Source organism: Mandrillus leucophaeus, unplaced genomic scaffold, assembly GCF_000951045.1.
Source record: "Mandrillus leucophaeus isolate KB7577 unplaced genomic scaffold, Mleu.le_1.0 Scaffold607, whole genome shotgun sequence".
Lineage (NCBI taxonomy): Eukaryota > Metazoa > Chordata > Mammalia > Primates > Cercopithecidae > Mandrillus > Mandrillus leucophaeus.
Window position 1 is genome coordinate 1,432,668 of NW_012106553.1, and position 23,906 is coordinate 1,456,573.

General features: G+C 36.6%; 1 protein-coding gene across 1 annotated transcript in view; it reads right to left on the bottom strand.

The window, feature by feature from the left end:
• LPP (LIM domain containing preferred translocation partner in lipoma) overlaps positions 1-23,906 on the bottom strand; it is a 766,241-nt gene that overhangs the window by 282,148 nt on the left and 460,187 nt on the right. The window contains exon 6 of the mRNA XM_011999879.1: positions 12,703-13,386. Within this exon, the coding sequence (XP_011855269.1) occupies positions 12,703-13,386 (684 nt within the window). The remainder of the gene's footprint in view (positions 1-12,702; positions 13,387-23,906) is intronic.

The window sequence follows — 23,906 nt, forward strand, 5'->3', positions numbered from 1 at the left end:
ACCCTGTCTCTACCAAAAATACAAAAATTCGCTGGGCCTGGTGGCGGATGCCTGTAATCCCAGCTACTTGGGAGGCTGAGGCAGAAGAATCGCTTGAACCCGGGAGGCAGAGGTTGCAGTGAGCCCAGTTTGCATCACTGTACTCCAGCCTGGGCAACAAGAGTGACACTCTGTCTCAAAGAAAAAGAAAAAAAATAAAAAAGCATGATTTCCTCTGGTAAAGACTACTAATATCATCTATAGTAAACTTATTCAGACTTAGGTTAAAATTGCATTATGAATCACAAAAAATAAGTAACAGCTAACTGATAAATCCATAAATAAAACAACTACCACACTTATACCTTCTCCTTCTTGTTTTAACAATCATCCCTAAATGTGAATTAAAAAAAAAGATGGTGTCATATTTGAGGAGGCATAAATATACCAAACACTTATAAAGACTGAATAACAAGGGGCCTCTTATCTTGAATTCAGATTTAGGGTATGCACAGTTTCAACTCCTTAACTGTTAATAGCAATGTTGACTGAATCTTGGGCTTCAAATAATGTTAAATATATGTTATGTCCCAGAAATGCTACTCAGAAGTTTTAGTCTCTAAACTGCTGTGCCCAAGGAATATTTTATGTTTGGACAACTCTACATAAAATAGAGGTAACATATACAAACACAGACAGCTATAAATGGAGGCAAGTTTCACAGAGTGGAAAGAACATTGGGCTGGCAGTGAGGTGACATCAGTTCTCACCCTCCCTTAGGCATTCAGTATTGGTAGGATACTAGAGAAGTTGCCTCTGAACAAGTTATAGAGTTTTTCTTATATGAGAGTGTTTAGTACATTTTATAAGTGATTGAAAAAAAATTTAAATATTATTATCTCATATTTTCAAAATTTTATTTTAGGGAAGCAACCTTCTGAAATAAACCAAACTGTATTATTTGAAGATCATTCTCTGAAGTCCAAAGATGAAACAGATCAAAGACCATATTCTTTGTTGAGAGTATTTCTAAAAGTTGGGGTTGCTGTATTCCAGAAAATCAAAGAACTAAAGTAACAAGCAAATCTTTGTATGTGGGACAATGGCACTTTTGATACTATAGTAGTAAAAATATGTGTCTTTCACTATAAGACACTTCCTAACACTCTGTGTGCAAAACATTTAAAAGCTTTAATATTCACCAGAAATTATTTATCAATAATGGTTCACATTTCTTTGGTGAAGAAGAGAATAACTATAGTCTCTTGTTGAAATTGGACACTATGAGTGTTTGTAGCTGGCCAAGAAAGAAATGAGATTCCCAAAGGAATATATCAATATGTCAATAAGCAAAATAACTGCTTTCCTTAGAACTGAAGTAAAACAAAACAAATAAAAAACACTGATAAATAGAAGTTCTCTCACTCTGTAAACACAAAGAATTACATATTGCCAGAATCCCCTGTTAAAATGATTTGCTGAACTTTCCAAAGGGATTTGAGACCTGGGGTATTTTTAAACAACCGAATCTATGAAAATGATTAGATAAGTAAAATAAATAAATAATATTCACAGACATTCTTAGTATACCAGCACATCCATTCTGATGATAACATTTAAAAACAGGATAGAGAGATTATGGACTGAGTCAAAATTACACAGAGCCTATGAACAAGTGTTTTCACAGGAGCAGCTGTGAGACAGAATAGGGAGCACTAGAATCGGAACCATTTTCTATTATTAAATGGCCTTACAAAACTGATGATGGGGTTCTAAAGATAGGAAATAAGCTCATTCTGACAATAGTTATTATTACACCTTTTAAAGGTTACTTACTTCTGACCTCCCCTGTCTTGAACCATTCTCAACCAATGTAGAGAAGAATCGCAGAATAGAAGAGTTACATTTTGCACTCACATGTGGTCATTTACTAACTACATAACTCTGAAAGTCATTGTAACTCTTCAGGCCTCAGTTTTCTCATCTGTAAAGGTAAGGGGTTATGACTCATGGGGATTCTGAAAATCGCATCTATGTCTGATGGTTTAACTAGGCTAGCCTATGGAAGTGGAGAATAAAGATTTCTATTTTTTCCAACTTATTTCCTTCAAAGTTGTAGGATACTGTTTCTTTTTCAATCAGCAAGCAAATCTTTCAGACATAAAATGTTGATGAATAGACTTATCCATAAAGGAAATAAACAATTGCATCAACAATTTTCAGATAAAATGATCAGGTAGAATTGCCTAAGAAGTCTTATTAAAGAAGTTAGTACAACTATTACATTTAACAAGTTATAGGTACAAAGGCAGTATATAAAAATCTATTGTTACTTCTATATGCTACTAACAAATGATTATAAACAAATTTCAAAATACCATGTACAATAGCATCCAAAATTTGAAGTTCTTAAGGATAAGTTTACCAAAATATATGCAAAACTATGATATATAGATGAGATAAATTAGAGAAGACATAAATAAATTAAGAGATAGGCCATCTTCATGGATTGAAAAACTCAGTATTGTTAAGGTATCAGATCTTTTCAAATTGATCTAAAGATTCAAGGCAATCTCCAAATCACAGCAGCCTATTTTGTGGACATCAACAAACTGGTGCTAAAATTTATATGGAAATGAAAAAAAAAACCTGTAGAAATGAAAAAGAGCCTGTATAGCCAAGGAAATCCTAAGAAAAAGAACAAAGCTGGAAGCATCATGCTACCTGATTTCAAACTATACCACAAGGCTACAGTAACCAAAACAGCATGGTACTGGTACCAAAACTGACATATAGACCAATGAAACAGAACAGAGACCTCAGAAATTACACCACACATCTGCAAACATCTGATCTTCAACAAACCTGACAAAAACAAGCAAAGGGGAAAGGATTTCCTATTCAATAAATGGTGCGAGAAAAACTGGCTAGCCGTATGCAGAAAACTAAAACCAGACCACTTCCTTATACCTTATACAAAAATTAACTCAAGATGGATTAAATACTTAAATGTAAAACCCAAAAGGAAGCATAAAAACCCTAGATGAAAACCTAGGCAACACCATTCAGGACACAGGCACAGGCAACAGCTTCATGATGAAAACGCCAAAAGCAATTGCAACAAAAGCCAAAATGGACAAATGAGATCTAATTAAACTAAAGAGCTTTTGCAAAAGAAACTATCATCAGAGTGAATAAGCAACCTACAGAATGGGAGAAAATTTTTGTGATCTACCCATCTGACACAGGTCTAATATCGAGAATATACAAGGAACTTAAACAAATTTACAAGAAACAAAAAAAGAAACCTCATCAAAAAGCAGGTAAAGGATATGAACAGACACTTCTCAAAATAAGACATTTATGCGGTCAACAAACATATGAAAAAAAGCTCAAAATCACTGATCATTAAAGGAATGCAAATCAAAACAACAATGAGATACCATCTCTCACACCAGTCAGAATGGCTATTATTAAAAAGTCAAGAAACAACAGATGCTGCTCTCTTTTTCTCTGGTCTTAAAAATGAGATGACATCTGGCAGGTTAAATGTATCCTTAAAGGAAAATGCACCTGAGCTGTACAATGTCTTAGATGCTAATAGGGCCCTACTGAGTGTCTAGGAAAATTCTTCAAAGCCAGCACAAAGTTCAATAAACCTCTGTTAAATAACTAAGCATGTAGTTTCTACATACATATGTTTCTAGTAACATAGGCTATTCTGATCTGCATTCCATCAATCAGTGCCAATTATGCACTTACAGATCTATAGCCAAAAGGCCTAATTTATTGCTATGGAGTAAATTGACTCCATTTATAAATTTATATGTTGAAGCCTTAACCCCAAAGTGACAGTATGTGTAGATGGGACCTTTGAGAAATAATTAAGCTTAGATGAGGTCATAAGGATGGGGCCCGCACGATGGTACTAGTGACCTTATAAGAAAAGACACTTAGCGGGCTTGCTCCCTCCTCACACACACTATGTAAGGACACAGTGAGAATGTGGCTATCTGCAAGGCAGGAAGACAGTCCTCAGCAGAACCCCACCGTGCTAACACCCTGATCTCGCACTTCCAGCCTCAATCTATAAGAAAAGAAATCTCTGTTATTTAAGCCACTCAGTCCATGTATTTTTGTTATGGTGGTCCAGGCTGTATAATACATTCACTTTTTAAAAATGTAGTAAGTACTCCCCAAAGTGAGAGGTATTGCTTTGGGTGCTATTTTCAGAAACGTGGGGTAAGATTTGGAGGTGGATAGGGAAAAAAAGACACAAAGAACAACAGAAAAAAATGAGTTGGCTCTGAAGGAGCTCATAGTCTATGTATTTGGGGGTGAGATTAGCTACTAATATAAAGCAAAAATGGTGAAAGGTTAAAACAAAGGCAAATGTTTAAACCAAGACATAGATGAAAGCTCTGGAAATACAGTAGGAAGTGCTTATCTTCAGCTGGAAAGGTATAGAAAAGGATTTGCAAAACTGTTGTAACCAAACTGGGCAGACAGGAGAGCTGTAACAATGAGCCTTGCTGACTTTAAAAAGTGGGGGAAAAAAGTTCTATCTGATGACAGGACATCTGTTAAAAAGTCAGGAAACAACAGATGCTGGTGAGGCTGCGGAGAAATAGGAAAGCTTTTACACTATTGGTGGGAATGTAAATTAGTTCAACCATTGTGGAAGACAGTGTGGCAATTCCTCAAGGATCTAGAACTAGAAATACCATTTGACCTAGCAATCCCATTACTGGGTATACACCCAAACGATTATAAACAATTCTACTATAAAGACACATGCACATGTATTTTTAATGCAGCACTATTTACAATAGCAAAGATTTGGAACCAACACAAATGCCCATCAATGATAGACTGGATAAAGAAAATGGCACATTTACACCATGGAATACTATGCAGCCATAAAAAAGGGTGGGTTCATGTTTTGAAGTGGGCAGTGGATGAAGTGGGAAGCCCTCAGTCTCAGCAAACTAACACAGGAACAGAAAACCAAACACTCTATGTTCTTACTCATAGGTGAGAGTTGAACAATAAGAATATATGGACACAGGGAAGGGAATATCACACACTGGGGTCTCTTAGGGGGTGGGGGTTGAAGGGAGGGAAGCTAGAGGTGGGTCAACAGGTGCACCAAACCACCATAGCACACATATACCTATGTAACAAACCTTCACATTTTGTACATGTATCCTGGAACTTAAAAAAAAAAAAAAAAGTGATCAAGACAGTGTGGCATTGGCATACGGAGAGATATATAAATTAATGGAAAAGAATAGAGTCTAGCAAGGCCCAAACATATATGGATATATAGCCAAATTGATGTTTTTTTCTCTTTCCAACTTTTATTTTAGATTCAAGGGATATATGTGCAGGTTTATTACATGGGTAAATTGCACATCCCGGGGGTCTGGTGTACAGATAATTTTGCCAACCAGTTAATCAGCATACTACCTGATAGGTCATTTTTCAATCCTCATCCTCCTCCCACTCTCCACCCTCAAACAGGTGCCAGTGTCTACTGTTCCCTCCTTTGTGTCCGTGTGTACTCAATGTTTAGCTAGCACTTCTAAATGAGAACATGTGGTATTTGCTTTTCCATTCCTAAATTAATTAGATTAGGATTACGAGCTCCAGCTCTATACATGTTGCTTCAAAGGCCATGATCTCCTCCTTATTTATGGCTGCATAGTATTCCATGTTGTATATGCACCACACTTTTTAAAATCCAGTCTACCATTGACAGACATCTAGGTTGATTCCATGTCTTTGCTATGGCGAATAGTGCTACGATGAACATAGACATTCACGTGTCTTTATGGCAGAATGATTTACATTACTTTGGATATATACCCAGTAGTGGAATTGCTGAGTCAAATGGTAAGTTTATTTTAAGTTCTTTGAGAAATCTCCAGACTGTTTTCCACAGTGGCTTAACTAATTTACATTCCAACCAGAAGTGTCTAAGTGTTCCCTTTTCTCCACAACCTTACCAGAATTTGTTATTAAAAAAAAAAAATTAACAATAGCCATTCTGACTGGTGTGAGATACTCTCTCATTGTGACTTTGATTTGCATTTACCTAATGACTAGTGATGTTGAGCACTTTTCCATATGGTTGTTGGCTGCTTGTATGTCTTCTTTTCAAAAGTGACTGTTCATGTCCTTTGCTCACTTTTTAATGGGGCTGGTTGTTTGCTGCTTGTTGATTTGTTTGAGTTCCTTATAGATTCTGGATATTAGACTTTCATCAGATGCATAGTTTGCAAATGTTTTCTCCCATGCTATAGGCTGTCTGTCACTCTGTTGACAGTGTCTTCTGCTATGCAGCTCTTTAACTAGGTCTCACTTGTCAATTTTTGTTTTTGTTGCAATTGCTTTTGGAGTGTGTGTCATGAAGTCTTTGACTAGGCTGATGTCAGAGTTAAAGGACTCAAAAATAAAGCCACACACCTACAATCATCTAATCTATAACAAAGCCAACAAAAACAAGCCGTGGAGAAAGAACTCCCTATTTAATAAATGCTGCTGGGATAACCGGCTAGTCATATGCGGAAAATTGAAATTGAACCCTTACCTTTCACCATATACAATGATCAACTCCAGAAGAATTAAAGACATAAATGTAAAACCTAAAACTGTACAGATCCTAGAAGAAAATCTAGAAAATATCATTCTTGACATCAAATGACTTTTGTCAAAGGTATCCAGGTAATTCAAGGGGAGGAAAGAGATTTCAAAAAAGCGTGTGGGAAAAAATTAGAATAGTCCAATGCAAAAAAAATAATAATAATAAAATAAAAGAAGTTTGATACATCTCACACAATATACAAAAATTAACTTGATTCACAAACCTAAGTTTACATTGTAACTCATCTTAAATAAAACAGAATAAAATCTTTGTGATCACAGCGAGGCACAAAACATCTTAAAAAACAAAAAGTACAAAATATAGAAGATGAAAGTGAGAAACTGACCTTCACCAAAATCATCTACTCTTCAAAAAATAATATAAAGAAACTTAAAATATTAGAGCAAGAGTGAACCTGAAAAATTATTTAGCTACTCTGAATATTGAGTTGCTCGTGTGACAGTTCTCATGTTACTGAGGTAAGTAAGTTGTTTAGCAGGAACAGATTTTGGTTTCAGTGTTTTGCTGAGCAATCTGCTAAGTTCTAAAGCAGATTTAGACCTGATTTTAGAAGGACAAAAAAAAAAAAGTTTCTTCAAACATATTCATTCAACAACCACATATTAGGTTCTGTGCTACTTACTCCAGGAGATGCAGGGTTTATTCAGATATCATCTCTATCTCCTAAAACTTAGTCTAATATATGCTTGGGCACAGGTTGATAGAAGACAGGAACACAAATGACTCTAGTACAGTAAGAGTGTAAAACCATCTAAAAGAGAGGGTGAAATAACACACAACTAGATTTTAGGAAGAGGAGAAAGCCTTATGGGAGAAATTAACACTGTAGCTGGGTCTTAATGGGTCACTCCTAGATGTGTAGATTTTATTTGGGGAAGAACTGTGAAGAAGGAGCTTGGTGAGCAAAGCCATAGAGATGAGAATTAACTAAAAATGTAATGTATCAGCTGGAATCCAGGATATAGAGGGGAGACAAAACTGAAAATCCAGTTTGGAATTTCAATGTATTCTGTAACTAATTGGGAACTTGCTAAGGTTTTTGCAAAAGGCAATTAATGATAAGGTACCATAGAAAGATTAATCTGATATTACATATAGGATGTATGGGTACGGAGATGACTAGGGGAGGAAACCCTAAGTAAGAAGTCATTTCAATGGTTCAAGTGAGAAATGGGGATGACTGAACGCCATAGTAAGTACTTACTGTAGGTAGAAAAAACCTTGGGACAAATTTTATCTGGGTGATGGGAATGGGGAAGTACAGCTTCAAGGCACCAGGCCTGGGTGCCAGGCAGGGAATTAATGGGTGCTTCCCCTCCAACTGCTGATCTTATCCAAAGGCCATGATGACTGCCTAAGCCCACTTTAATCTCTGCGTGTAATATGGGTCACAGTGGAGGCATGTACACTGGTGCTGATGAGGAGCTCCTGCCATCCAAAGCATACCAACATTCAGTCACTTGCCATGGTCAAAGCATGGGAACGATCTGTAGAAGACCTGACTTGGAGCTGTGGCTCTCCGATGAATTTGACATATGACGTTAAGTGAGTGGCTCTCATCACTGGGCTTTTGAACCCTCATCAGAAAAAGAAAGACAAAGACCTCTACTTGGGCTTAATAATCATGGATTTTGTGAGCTCCCCAAAGTGCTCTGGAAACTATAAAGGCTGTACAAAGAGGAATTACTAATATTACAGTCACTGGCCTCAAGCAATATCTACCATTCTCATCTTCACATGTGTTCTGGTGTTAGCTACTGACTTGAGGGATCTATCTGCATTCATTCCTCTGCCCACCCTAATCATCTCTTCCATTTTCTTTCTCCGATCCTAGAATTGAGAGATAATAAACACAGTGATAACCATAGGGATAACTCTCTCCAAATGCCAACAATTCTTTACAGTGCAACCAATGTATATAACTTTTTCTTTTCAAAAATTAAAATAGGCTGGGCGTGGTGGCTCACACCTATAATCCCAGCACTTTGGGAGGTCGAGGCAGGTAGATCACCTGGGGTCAGGAGTTTGAGACCAGCCTGGTCAACATGGTGAAACCCTGTCTCTACTAAAAATATAAAAAGTTAGCCCAGCGTGGTGGCGGGTGCCTGTAATCCCAGCTACTTGGTAGGTTGAGGCAGGAAAATCACTTGAACCCAGGAGGTGGAGGTTGCAGTGGGCCAAGATCACTTCATTACCTCTATACTGTTCTCTGAACCATAAAATATGCTCCAAACTTGAAATCCAAATGAAAAGTAACAATCTGTTCTAATTCTGGAAAAGAAAAACTTTCAGATTTACAGAAAGATGGTTAGTTGACCTCCAAGGTCTCATCTTCCTCAAATATTTTCCAAGGAAATTTTAATAGTAGATGGTTTCAGAATTTAACATAACCTCTACACTAATTGGGACAAGATTCTCCAGCTTCCCTGGGATGCACAGCCCCAGCACTTCCCCACACTATGTAGCAAATACCTGTCCCTTTAACAGCTGAGGCTGATGGAGATGAGTTTTTATGATAGGTGGAGGCTAAAGTTGCCTGGTCACTTTAGACCTGAGAGTTGTGACTAGTTTCCAGGTCCTGGCTCTGGAACTTTCAAGCTGAGCCACCTTATCTAAATACTGGAGAACACGTGGATCCCAATTCACAGGGATATATATAACGCACAGGACACGAGTTCTGTGAACTACATGGCAAGATGTAGCTAACATTAGCTTTTATAAATCGGCAAAGAGAAGAGATTCCACTGCATCTTTAAGAGGATTTCCAATGAGAAGAGAACATTTCTGCCTTATAAAGACTTATTTATAACAGTATTTTCCAAGGAACTCAGCTCAGATGGTGTAGGAAATAGTGTGGCCCACTGCAGCATGCAAATTCACTGCTCAGCGCATTATGGGAACATAAATACAATCATGATCCCCAAGCCTTGCAGGTTCTCATTCTCTCTTTCCTTTCTTCATTTCTTCCTTTTCATTCTTTCTTTCCTTTCTCCATTTCCCCATCTTGTCTCTCCTCTTTTTTACTATATCATATTCCTCTTTTTATACCATCCTGATATAGGAAAACTAAAGCAGCTCATCTCAAATATAGGGGAGATTTATTTATTTCATCTTTTAAACTTTTTCCTTAATGGGTTAAATGCCAAACTCCCCAGAAGTACTCAAGGTAATAAAGTATAATTGTTTTCAGACATGAGGGTAAGTTTTCCACCAGTGACTAAAAAAATTTAAAAATAAATGAAAGCCAGTGGAAAGCCGAACAGTCTTCACTTGGCAATTATTCAGCCCTTGGAAATTTCCAAGTCTTTTGCAATCATTAATTAATTAGTAAAGATGATGTTCTACTTTACTGAGGTTTGAAGCGTGACATAAAGAGGTCTAGAGGTTTTCCTCAAACCGGAAGAGGAATGTCAAGGAAAGAACTGGGATAAGAATTCAGAGCTCATTTCTCACGCCCGTAGTCACATAATGAAGCCGAACAGTCAATATAAGGACAATAAGGTCCTCTGTGCACAGGTGCAGTAGAATACTGTAGTGTTTTGCTCAAAGGCCAACTGTGATGGAACCCACCCCTTCATCAGCCAATGCCCTCACAACGCGCCCAGAATTTATCCATAGCTTCATCAGCCTCTTTCCCCTTTCCCAAAGCACAGACAGACAGATGGCTAAATATCAACCTCTAACCACTCTTAATAATCAGAGTGAAAAGTACATGGTTTGATTTTCATTTTTAAAATGCACAACCGAATATGATGTGAAAACACATGAAACTGTTGAAAAACAAATATATCAAAAATTTTAAAAATAACATAAAATCTACTGATACCCCAAATCTGTAATCATCTAATAGAACATCTTGAATAACTACCTTGCTCAGATAAGAAGCCAAATAAAGTTCCATGTTTTCTGATGCGTGGTTTGTAAAAATTCATTCCATCTGCCTGGGTCGGTTGGTGAGGACAGGCCAAATGTTAAGGAAGTGGCTGGACCCAGCATTTTAGATCCAGTTCTAGCAGGGGGGGTTAATTCTTTTTCCTACACCAATGGATGGGTTCCAAATGCTGAAGAGAGGCTGGCCAGAGTACCCAGTGACTTAGTGAGAAAACAGCATCTGAAGACTAGCGCAGTACTTCTCACCAGGTGAGTCTCGTCAAGACACACAGTTTTGCTTTCTCTCATGTCTGGTTCCTATGTGGGATAACACAATCCTCAAACAAGGCAGACACCATGTCATTCCTTCAGGAACATCACTCAGTCACTGGGTGCTTTCAGTCACCCTGCTCCGGGCAGGGCAAAATTGCCTATCTATTTGAACTTAAACCTTGACGGCAATTGTTCTGGCCTAAAGTTTTATTTTACTGTAATCTTCCCTAGGTAAATCTGTTGCAACTGTTAAAAACAAAAAGTGTGGTTAAGTTGAATAATCTGTTTCTCTGAACTGGTTGTTTTGAAAACAGACTCCCCTTGTCTGGGTCAGGAGGAACTGATGCAAATATACTGTGACATTAACAAAGAGCAAGGCTGTCCAGACTGGCTATTTTGGACACATTTATTCTAAAAAGAAATAAACAGCTGTAATAACATTTCTTTTCATAGAGAGACTTCAGGAACCGAGTAATGTTTAAAATCATTTAAAATTCTAATTTGGAATCTATCTATTGAAAAAGGATCATGGCTGGCCAATTTCATATAGTGGTCACACATAAGGCTATAGGATTTCTCCCGCTCTTCACAGTCGCCACTGTCAGGAAGAGCTCTATTCCCCCACAGAACATGAAATTCACATAGGACACCATTAATACGGCCAAGTTTCCTGTAGGAAAAACAGTTTAGTAAACACCCTATAAGGAAATTTTTGATATAATGTTGAATATGTGAATAGATCTGTCTTGAAATTGACAATCTTGTTAAAAATGTGGAAAGAATTTTTAAAAATACAGTCCAAACTTCTACCCAATCCATCCCCCAAAACTACCATTGATCTTCTAGCTAACTGGGGGCTCTCAAATTTCTGATTTCTCACAGTTCTAACTGAAAAGAAAGAAGGGCACGCCTCCAACCCAAATGGCTGGAAACTGGCCCAGTTCCTCTATTTTCACCCATTCTAAGTTATTCTTATTGGTTCCTCTGGTTATAATGGGAGGAATCAACATTGTGTTGGTTCCAGTACTAATGAAAAATCGAAGTTGTGGTGAGTGGGCCTGTGTAGTATTATACCTTACCTATTCAGACGAAGTAACAGAGAGTGTTAACTTCAAAGGTTCACATACGGACAATTAAATCAAATAAGAAGTAACTGTCACTTATAAGGAGTTTTTAAACATTGCTTAATAGTGCTAAAGGCTGAAGAGTAAGATTGTTTCTGGAGGGTTAGTAAAATGAATAAATAAGGGGTCCCAAACAAGTTGCATTATACTGCAGCCCCTTCTCAAAGGAGAAACTATCCAAGGTGTTTGCATTATCTTCGACACGCTTGGCCTCACCCATCTCTTGGGTCCTTGGCCACTTGCTCTGCCCCAGCAACCGCTGTGGTACCAACATTGCGGGAGTTATATAATCGCTTCACAGGGCCACAGCCTAACAACAGTTCAACTCACTTTTGCCCTCCACATGTCTCACCTATAGATAGCTACCCTTGCTGAGGCTTGAGATGCTACAGACCTATTTAATATCCAAGCAAATCCAAGGTATATAGGAAGTTTCTGCACAATAGAGAGAAGCTTTAACCAATACAGGGAAGGATGTGAAAAGTAAATTATTTTCTCTCTCTCCATCAGAACATTTTGTCCTGAGATACTACAGTTTCTGTGGCCTTTTGGAAGATGATTCTTCGAGATTGAACAAGCAATTCCATTTGATACTAAACAGTGGCCATATTAGTAATACACCAAATAGTCTCTCTCTCCTCTCTGGTTTCACTCATCCTTCCCTGGGATTGTATTTATTAGTGAAATCAAAGTAACACATACACTTTTGCCTTAGGCTTTGCTTCCTGGAGAAGGCAGACTAAGATAGGCACCCCTGTATTCTCCTCATTATGTTACTGAGTTTCTTACCTTTGACTGCAATGGTGGTGCACAGGGGGCTGAAACAGGATCTGTGATATAGGTCTTCTTGGGACCAGTGACTGGATACATCCCAGGAGGGTTCTGGTTCCCTGCTCCAGGAGGAGTGTACCCTGGTTCCCGTTTCCAGGTATTTGGGTGACCTTGTTGACCATAGGCAGGATCAGAGTCATTTCTGCCCCCATAACCTGGCCCTGCTGCATAGTAGCCTTCATAATAGCGTCCCTGGTTGGGGGTATACCCATACCCAGGCTCAGGTTGAAGTCCTGGTGGCGGAATGTAGGCATAATCCATGCCTCCCCGTGTTGAAGGAGGTGGACACTGCCCAGAGACGGGAACTGGCTGAGTGTTATAGCCCTGGGGCCCTGAGCCGTAAATTTGTCCTGATGAAGGGGCAGCCATGTAATGAGGGCTGGGCTGGGCTGACTTCACCTGTACATTAAAGGTAGGCCTTGAAGAAGTGGAGGCTGTGGTGTAGGAGGCTGGGACTGGCTGAGGCTGGGGTTTGAGTGTTCCAATTGGAGCCACAGGGATGGGTCCAGCCTGAGGTGCAGGCTGTGGTTTCAATGTAGACTTTTTGGTTGCTGTTAGAGGGGGTTGGTTCGGGATGACCATTCTCTTGTGTCCTGTGACTGGAGTCGAAACTGGAGGAGAGGCTGTTGAACCAGTGGAGCTCTAAGAAGAATAGGAAAAAAAGAAAGAAAGCAAAAATTACTGCGAATGAAACTCGATAAAAATAAATAAATGAAAAATATTAATAACTGCTAATTAGTATTTATGTATTACTATGTAGAATAGAAAAAAGGCATGATCTTGCCTTCAAAGAGTTCACAGACAAGCAAAAAAATCAGTTGCATATCTGTGCACTGCCAATGAACAACAGAAAATTAAAGAAAGGAAAAAATTCTACTTACAATAGCATAAAAATCTTAGAAAACAGTTATCTAAGGAGGAGAAGGATTATATACTGAAAACTATTAAACATCAATGAAAGAAATTATACAAGACACAAACAAATGGATAAACATCTGTGTTCATGGGTTGAAAGTATTAATATTGTTAGAATGTATATCCCACCCAAAGTTATCTATAGATTCAGTGAGATCCCTATCTAAATACCTAAATGACGTTTTACATACATAGAAAAAATAATTCTAAAATTCACATGGAACCACAAAAGACCACAAAAAGCCACATTGATCTGGAAGCCAAGAACAAAGCCAAAGGCATTACAATTCCTAATTTCAAAATATATCACAAAGCTAGAGTAATCAGAACAGTAAGATACTGGCAAGAAAAACAAGATATACAGACCAAAAGAACAGAACAGAGAGCCCAGAAATACATCCACACATATACAGTCAATTGATTTTTGATGAGGGGGCAAAGAATAGATGATAGTTAAGGACAATTTCTTCAATAGATGATGTTAAGGAAACTAGAAGTACACATACAAAAGAATGATATTAGACTCTTATCTGACATCATTTACTAAAACTGGGTTAATGATTTAAAAATGAAAAAGGCCTGAAACTAAAACTTCTAAAAGAAGTAACGTAGAGGAAAAGTTTCATGACATTGGTCATGAAGAATAGCAACATGCTATCCTAACTTAAACAAAAGGGAAGTGGAGGGCCTGCTCTGAGAGAGAGGGCAGACACACAGGGGTGCACCTTGTCTGTTCTTATCTCCTGGGCACAGCCAATTCTGATTGAAAATGTAGAAATCTATTTGGTCTAATCTATTATGCATAGCTTCTCTACCAGACCGGGGGACAGGGAGACATATACTACTCATCCTAGGATACTACCCTCCCCCCATTAACCTCACAGAGCTTCACAAGTTGAAGATGCTTAGAAAATGACTAATGGAAAAATACCACATAAAAAAAAGGATTGCTACAGAAATTCAAGTCTCAAAAAATAACATCTATTTGCATATCTGTATTTATAGATGATTGCATATATTTATATACATATAACAAATCATAGATAAATAAGTAATCTGTATATTTCTATACCTGCATTTTTATTTACAAAATATGTGATTTTTGAAGTATCTGTTTTTGGGGGCAAACTACAGCTGCAGCAGAGTAATTTTTAAAATGTGCTTGATTTTCAAAATAAAAACGTTAAATCACAATAAAACTTCAAAAATTCCTGTAAAAACAAAAACGAAATGAAATGCCAAAAATAAATGCTTGGAAGCACCAAATAATCCAGTAAGTAGAAAAGATTCACTATGTATTTAATTGAACATGTGGGCCAGAAGAATGTTGGCATAGTTTTCTTGAACCATGAGGAACATAAATAAATATGCTTTAAAATAATTCCTATTCTTTACCCCTTCCACCTCCCGTGATGTAAGGCACGTAAAATTGCAAAGGAAAAAAAATATGTATATAGCTAAATATGCTATTTTCAAACACATAGTGATAATACGTAAAATATTCAGATACATGCTCACACGTACACAACGGAATTCACAAGAAAGTTGAGAAAAATTTTCTCATCTCCAAAGAGAGCTCTAGCAGTGAGATATTTCCTAGAAGAAAGCAATGGTTCCCAAAATTGTGCCCTGATGCTTTAATTCAAAGACTTTAGGATGTTTAAATAGTGTGTGTGTGTGTGTGTGTGTGTGTGTGTGTCTTCACCAAGAAAGAGACTGAAAGAAGAAACTTATGAAAAACGTTACTTCTAAGGAGTTAGGTCTATATTAATTCTTTTTTGTTTATGAATGTTATTGGTTTTCAATTTCAAAATATGCGAATTTTGAACTGTTTTCTTGGGGCAGACTTTACAGCTGCAGCAGAGAGCATGCCTGTCATCAGCCCAGTTGCTCAGTCACTGTCTCCATTTATAGTTGGGTTTGTAAAGTGTTCAAAATAGGAACTCTGGGTTTCTGCTGATCTTGAGTCATCAAAGAAAAGCAAAGCTTTATTCCCTCTTTCATTCAATGCCCATCTACGCTGACTTTTTTATGACTGGCATTATTGACTAGAAAAATCTGACCTTAAATTTTTCCTAGGTTCAAAATGACTTTCCACGTCCTCTGTAATAGAACGTCGGAGTCTTAACTGAGTATTTTTTGGGAATGTTTTGAACATACATATTTTAATAAATTGCTTAATGAGGAAACTATGTCTCTCTTTAGTACTATTGGGACTACCTTCAAGCAGAAAGGAAAAGCCACTCCACCAGCAAGACAAGAATACCCAGTCTGCTTAAATTACAAAAGTAAATGACAAGTTTACCCTTTGAAAGACTAATATCCAAACAAAACAAACCAAAACAAAACAAAAACCAACCAAACAAAAAGATACCACTTTATTCAAGAGCTTCTTGTAATTTATTGGGAAGCTAAATCTGGAATCACAAGATCCCTAGGAAACTATATTTGAGACAAATGATATGTAGAAAAGATAGCCGTAAGAGTCAGGATTCAAACAAAAATGACAGCACGCACCAACTAGGTCTTCTCAAGGATCTGATTTATACAGGTATTATGCACATATCCCCATGTAATTGCAGAGGAGTCATGAAGAACAGGGAAATAATGTGGAACTAGCAGAGGCAGAGCCGTCATCTCCTCTAGGTTCAGGACAAAGATAGTGCTGTAGAGAGGAACATCTAGAGAGGGTCCGTGACCATTCTTGACAGGCAGTTGCGAACTTTACAATCAGCAAGCCAGAGAAACACATGTGGCACAAGAGTTTATCAGTGTCTCTCAACAGAGTACTATGGTCTTCTTGAGTTTGACAGTAAGGTATTTTGCTGCCTACCCATTAAATGATAACAGTGTCCTCTAGTCATTGTGACAGTTTATTAAAATATGCCCATTCATTTCCAAACTCCCCATCAGGAGGTGGTTTCCTCTCTAGTTGAGAATCATTGGAAGTAAAATGTAAACCAAATGTCCCTGGGAATTTTTAAATCTTTATCTCTGGATCAGCCTAGTTTACCAGAAAGCTATCTATCTTCATCAAATGGAATTTCATCTTATGAAAAATAAAATGCTTCTTAAATCTTTCCACGAAATTGTTACTAATGACAATAGTCAACATATTGCCCAACAGCTGGTAAATAAGGATTCCCTCTATTTGACACCAGACCTCTGCTTTTGTCTCTCTATTCACTGTCTCCAGCACCATGGCCACAACTTGATATACCTCCTATATTATGAAGACTTTAGAATTTCTGTCTCCAGAATTCATCTGTATTCTGAATACTAAACCCAAATCCTCAACTGTCTATTTCATGAGTCTGCTTGAATGTCTCATATGCTTTTCAGACTCAATATATTAAAAACAGATTTCATCATCTACCCTGATCTGCTTCTCATTTGGTTTTCTCATCCACCCAGTTGTTGCTCAAAGGAGAACACTGGGAATCATTTCTGAGACTCTACCTACTTCCCATTCAAGAACTAAATCCTGTTGATCCTACTCTCTAAATAGGGAATTCCATAACTCACAAACATGTCCACATTTTACCATTTCCACTACTACAATCCCATGCCGAGATTCCGCCATTTTTCATTATGAATTCTCCAAAAACATCCAAACTGGTCTCCCAGTGTCTACAACTGTTCTCCTTCAATGAGTCCTTCATTTGGTAGCCAGAGTGATTTATTGCAAATGCAAATCTAATCATATTACTTTCCTGCTCAAAAATCTTCAACAGGTTAGTGGAATGATGGATGCAAATCCACCTCTTCTACCTCTCTTTGAGATACACTGACTTTCTTTCACATCCTTTGTGCCAAGCTCTCTTACATCTCAGCGATGATACCTACACCAATGCACTTCACCATTCTCTTTGAATTATCTAGCTGATTCCTAGGAATCTCTTACATCTCAACCTGAATGTCAGGTTCCTCCGTGAAACTTTGCCTGAATCCTCCAGCACAGTGAGTGCTCTTTACTTCTCCCTCCCTGTACATATCACACGTGTATATATCTGCTTCTAAACAAGTAGAGACTATCCTTTTTACTCCCTGCTGCTTCCTCACTATGCTTTATCATATCATAGCATATAAGGTGGCATTTAACAAGTATTTGATGAATGAATGAAGGTTAATATCCCAAGAAAAATGCATTTCTTTGGTCAGACTATAACTGACCATGCAAAAATATGAACTATCTTATTTCCCTTATTGACTAGACAATCAAGAAATTCTGTAAAAATGTGTAATGCATGCTTAATTACAGTCATTTCATTAGTGTCCTCCCACCTTTAAATAGTTTAATGATTTCAATTTAGAATGTATTGATAGCATTATTTTTCCAAGAAGCCTTTGAGGTGCTTATTTTCAGTTTTATGGCCATATTATATGTGTAAGTTTTACTTGCTGCTGACTCAAATCCCCTCTGGAAATAAAGGGCAATTTTTAAATAAACTTACTAAGAAAGGAAAGAGACGAATGCATTTAAAAATAGTATTTAACAACATGTACTAAAACAAAGTACGTTCTGAATTTACTGCCAAGTAAACACAATACCACAAATCCCAGAAATTCAATCCAATTTATTTATTCAATAGAAATTTATTGAAAGTCTACTATGTAACAGGCATTGAGCTGCTTACTAGATTCACAATGAGACAAAGAAAGTCACACTCACTGCACTCAGAAAGTTCTTAGTTATAGAATATTTGGGGCAAAATTTAGCGTGATGAGTAAACATGATTCCTATTTAGAAAGTTTTCTAATGTAACAGAAGGAGAAAGTAGACAGAAGCAAAAGGTCAACATTTAAACAGCAGCAGGAAATTCAAAATCCTTGTATTACATTTTAATTTCAGCAACATGACATGGGAAACTACTTAAGATTTAAATGTAAATTTTAAATGAAAAACACATAATATGAAATCATTTGTACAATACAATTGAGGCCATAGAGAATGATATTTTCATATGGCCAAGGAATATACAAAATATCAAAAGGGGGATGGTTGACTTGCTAGAGATGATGAATATTTCCATTTCAATTATATTTTCATGGCAATTATTTGAGCTATTTGAAGAATACCTCAAGTGCTTTTCACTTTCAGTTATCTACTTTGTCTGGATATCCCTCTGGCAGAAAACACAAACTAAAATACCTATTGGTAATCCCCAAAATGTGTAATAATAGCAAACATTTATATAGAAATTACCCGGTGCAAACATTTTGTGTTGAACATAATTTATATACAATCCTCACAATTACTCCTGAGACAGAAACTAATCCTCATTTTCCAGAAGAAGATATTGATGAGAGATTAAGTAACTGCCCAAGGACACATCACTAGCAGGTGGCAGATCAAAGGTTCAAGCCTGGGTCATCTAGCTCCATACTTTGGGGTTTTAAAAACCATCCACCTCTCTCAGGTAAGAAAACAGTGAAATATAATAGTTGACATGTTAAAAAAAACACACACACAAAATTCTTTCTCAGTCTATCTGTAGTTTTCCTATTTTTAAGAGGTAAGTGATCAAAATGTAGACACTGGAAAATCTCTCTCTCCTAGAAGAAAAATTGAATAAATTGGAGAATGAACAGAAAACGACAATGCCAGTGTCTAGGAAACAACAGTGTGATGTGAACTGTGTAAAACTGAAGAGTTTACTCTGTTAGAAAGGCAGCTGCTTTCCCATGCCAGCTCACTGCTGACATGTGGAATATGAATCCAATATTCCTCTTCTGACTTTAAAGATGTGTTTATTATTATTATTCAGACACAGGAAGAGAAATAAAACAAAGAATTTCTGCAGTCCACCTGTAGTGCATGAGGTGCACTTTGCAATTCCCAGTTTAAATTATGGATACTGGCAAATGAATGAATCACTAGGAAGCATGCCACTGAAGAGTTGTGCACTGGAACTTGGGAGACCGAGAAAAAAAGTACCAGTTTTGCCACCGTTTAGAGTTTAGTGACATTGGGAAAGTCACGTGACTTCTCTAGACTGACTTCATCTGAACAATAAAGGAGGGGAAATGTTAAGTTATTCTTCTCTCTCTTTTTTTAAAAAAATAAACAGTCTTTCTCTTCAAATAAAAAATATTTCTATATCACTCACGAAAAAAAAGAAGAGCTTCACTGAGGTTGAGGTACCTATAAAAGAAGATATTCTGACTTTCAAAAATCCAGTGATTCCAAGAGTAAATGTGCAATATTCAGAGTTTTATTGCCCAAGAAGAGCTTGGTCTCATTATTAAGGATTCATATCAGGTAGGTACTTAATAAATAATGGCTGGATAAATAAATATAATTCGTTTCTGAGTTTGTACAATGAACAAAAATGCAAACACCGCTAACCTATTTCAGTTATAATGCAATCCCTAATTTGCTGCTTCATTTGGCTCTATACAAAAATTACATCATCATTTTCTCCCAACCATTACTAGAGGAATAACTAAATTTTGCTTTCTCAAGTCATCTCACTAATTATCTTCCATAATTCAGGGTATGTACCCATATCTCCATACCTCATCCAACCAGGTCACCTACACTATCGACTTGATAGATGACCCCATGAGTTGGAAAATAACCTGACAGATTAAGTATGCCAAATATATATATATACACACACAAAAATACATATACTTATATAAATAAGTATATGTATTTTTATATATATAGGTATGCCATATATATGTATATATATTTGAGATTAAGAATTATAATTACATATATCAAATATACATATATTTGAGATTAAAAAATATATATATTTGAGATTAAGAATGCCATATATATATATATATATATATATATGTTTGTGATGGAGTCTTGCCCTGTCGCCCAGGCTGGAGTGCAGTGGCGCTATATCAGCTCATTGCAACCTCTGCCTCCCATGTTCAAGCAATTCTTGTGTCTCAGCCTCCCAAATAGCTGGGATTATAGGCACCCACCACCACACTGGCTCATTTTGTGTTTTTAAAAGATGGGGTTTTCACTGTGTTGTCCAGGTTAGTCTTGAACTTCTAACCTCCAGTGATCTGTCTGCCTTGGCCTCCCAAAATGTTGGGATTACAGGCGTGAGCCACCATGCCTGGCCAAGAGTGCGATATATAAACATAACACTGCACATTTAGAAAAGCACTTTTTTTTTTTTTTTTTTACATTTGCTCTTTGTTTTATTACTAAGAAGTTTTATTTCAGTCTCATAATGAAGACCCGGAAAAACACAAAACATCACAAAACTGCCTAGGAAAAGGAATGGAACAAGTAACAAAGAAGTTAGGGGTGGCCCATGAAGAGATTCAAAGACTCACTGACGAACTACAAGTGAAGGAGAAAGAACAGTGTAAATTAGGTAAGCTGTGGTGTCAGATGACCATTTCTGATCATGCTTTAACTGTACTGATCTCATCTCAGGGTGGAACATGAGAAAAAAAACACTGAGAAAAAAGTCTTTAAGATAAACACATAAAAGTGATGAACAGCCTCATTTTCTACCATGCTAGGAATTTCTGTCTAATCCCAAACATATTTACCAAAAGTGCACAACTCATAAGTGTATACCACTCACCACAAGAGATTCCCAGCCACTCAGAAGCCCACTGTGTTCATTCTCTCTATCTCTACATCCTTCTTCCTCCTTCAGAGTAACTACTGTCCTGACTTTGAATGCAGTTTCTGCGTTTGACTACATGCAGTATGCCTTCTATGGTTTGCTTCTCCTGCTCAGTCTTAGAAGATTCCTTCATTTTGTTACTCGTAGCAGTTGTTTGCTCACTCTGCTGTTTACAATATTTCATTAATAAACATACTACAATCTATCCGTTCTACTGATGGACAATTTTGTTGTCAGTTTTTGTCTATTATGAATATTGCTGCTATAAACATTTTGGTATATGTCTCAGTGTGCTTATTACACATTTCTGATTGTGGTAAGAGTAGAATTACTGAAACAAAGGGTTATGGGCAGGTTCTACTTTGGTCTTCCAAGGTAGTTATTACATCTTTGCTTTATCTAGAATTTAGTATAAAAATTTTATAATTATCTCCTTTCTATATTTGTATTTTTTTAAATTATACTTTAAGTTCTAGAGTACATGTGCACAACATGCAGGTTTCTTACATATGTATACATGTGCCATGTTGGTGTGCTCCACCCATTAACTCATCATTTACATTAGGTATATCTCCTAATGCTATCCCTCCCCCTCACCCCTCCCCACAATAGGCCCTGGTGTGTGATGTTCCCCTTCCTGTGTCCAAGTGATCTCATTGTTCAATTCCCACCTATGAGTGAGAACATGCGGTGTTTGGTTTTCTGTTCTTGCGAGAGTTTGCTGAGAATGATAGTTTCTAGCTGCATCCATGTCCCTACAAAGGACATGAACTCATCCTTTTTTATGGCTGCATAGTATTCCATGGTGTATATGTGCCACATTTTCTTAATCCACTCTGTCACTGATGGACATTTGGGTTGATTCCAAGTCTTTGCTATTGTGAATAGTGCCGCAATTAAATCTGGCTGCACAACAGAATCATTTAGGGATTTTTAAATACAAGTTATAGATAAACCCACTCAACAAAGTGAAATCTGGAAATTCAAAAAGGAAGGGGCAGGTGATTCTCAGTTAAAACCAGAGTTCAAAACTACTTTTAGATACTGTTGCTAAAGCCGAACAGGAAATCCCACTTGGAGTTAGGGGCTATGAGTGACATAATGGTGTGACTCCAATTGTCTTAGAAGGAAAATTGATTATATAATTTAGATTTAGGGACTAACTTAATGTTTGTTTCTATAAAATTTTTATGGGAAATCAGTGGTGTAATTTGGTGATATGTAACAAAAGCCCTAATAAAGTTTATACTTTTTAAACCCATAGTTTTATTTCTTAAACTTTAGCCTATGGAAATGACCAGAGAGCATAAATGTTTAGTTTCAAGAAACTCAGCAGTAACAGTGTCCTTTATAAAACCAAACGATTATGGAAAATTTAAATAATCAATACATGGGGATTATTTATATATATTATGGTATATTCATATAATGGAATACTACACAGCGATTAAACAATGTCATAAAAATATTTCAAAATATATCAATAATCTAGCAATTCAACTTCTGGGTATATACCTAAAATAACTAAAAGCAGGAATGCAGCTATTTGTACAATCATGGTAACATGTTCGTAGCGGTATTATTCACAATAGCCAAAGGAAGAAGCAAGTCAAGTGTCCACTGATGGATGAATGGATAAGTAAAATGTGATATATATACACACACACACACCCCTATCTATATATCTATACGTCTATATAGATACACACACAACGCAATAAGAAAATTCTGACACATGCTACAACATGGATGAAGCCTGAAGAGATTAAGCTTGAAGCTTGAAGAAACAATCCGGTTACAAAGAAACAAATGCCATATGGTTCTAAATATAAGAGGTCCCTAGAACAGTCAAATTTATAAAGCTAGAAAGTAGAATGGTGATTGCCATGGGAAGGGAGTAGGAAGAATAGAGCTAGAGCATTATTGTTTAATGGATACGTCATTTCAGTTTGAGGAGATACAGTTCTGGTGGTGATGGACAACAATGTAAATGTACTTAGTGCCAGTGAATTGTATGTTTAAAATTGGTTAGAATGTTAAATTTTATATTATGTATATTTTACCACTATATAATAAAAATAACATGTATCAAAAATTGTCTTTGTTTTAAAATTCAGTTAGAAAACAGTTTTATACCTGTTGATAAGTAATGCATCTATCTATATCTCATATACATATGAGATATCTAGATATCTCATATATATTTTATACACACACACACACACACACACACACACACACGTATGACTAGAAGGATTTATTCCCAAACTGATAACATTGGTTATTTTAAAGCGGTTATTTTTGGGTATTCTATATACTTTTCCTATTTTGTTAGGCGTCTACCACGTATTGCTTTTTAACTCAAAGGAAGAAATATATATTATATAGGCATAGTATATATTATATATTTATTATATATAAATGTATAAAAATAAATATATATTTAACATAATATATATCAGAAATATATACATTATTTTAAAAACCAAGCAAACACACTCTAAAATATTGTGGCATGCCAATGTCTGTGTATATGTACATACAAAAAAAGGAAGGAGAATAGCAGAAAATTAAAAATGGTTTAAATGTATTTTTAGAGGTTACAGTTTTACACTAGGTGATGTAGTTAAGAGAAAA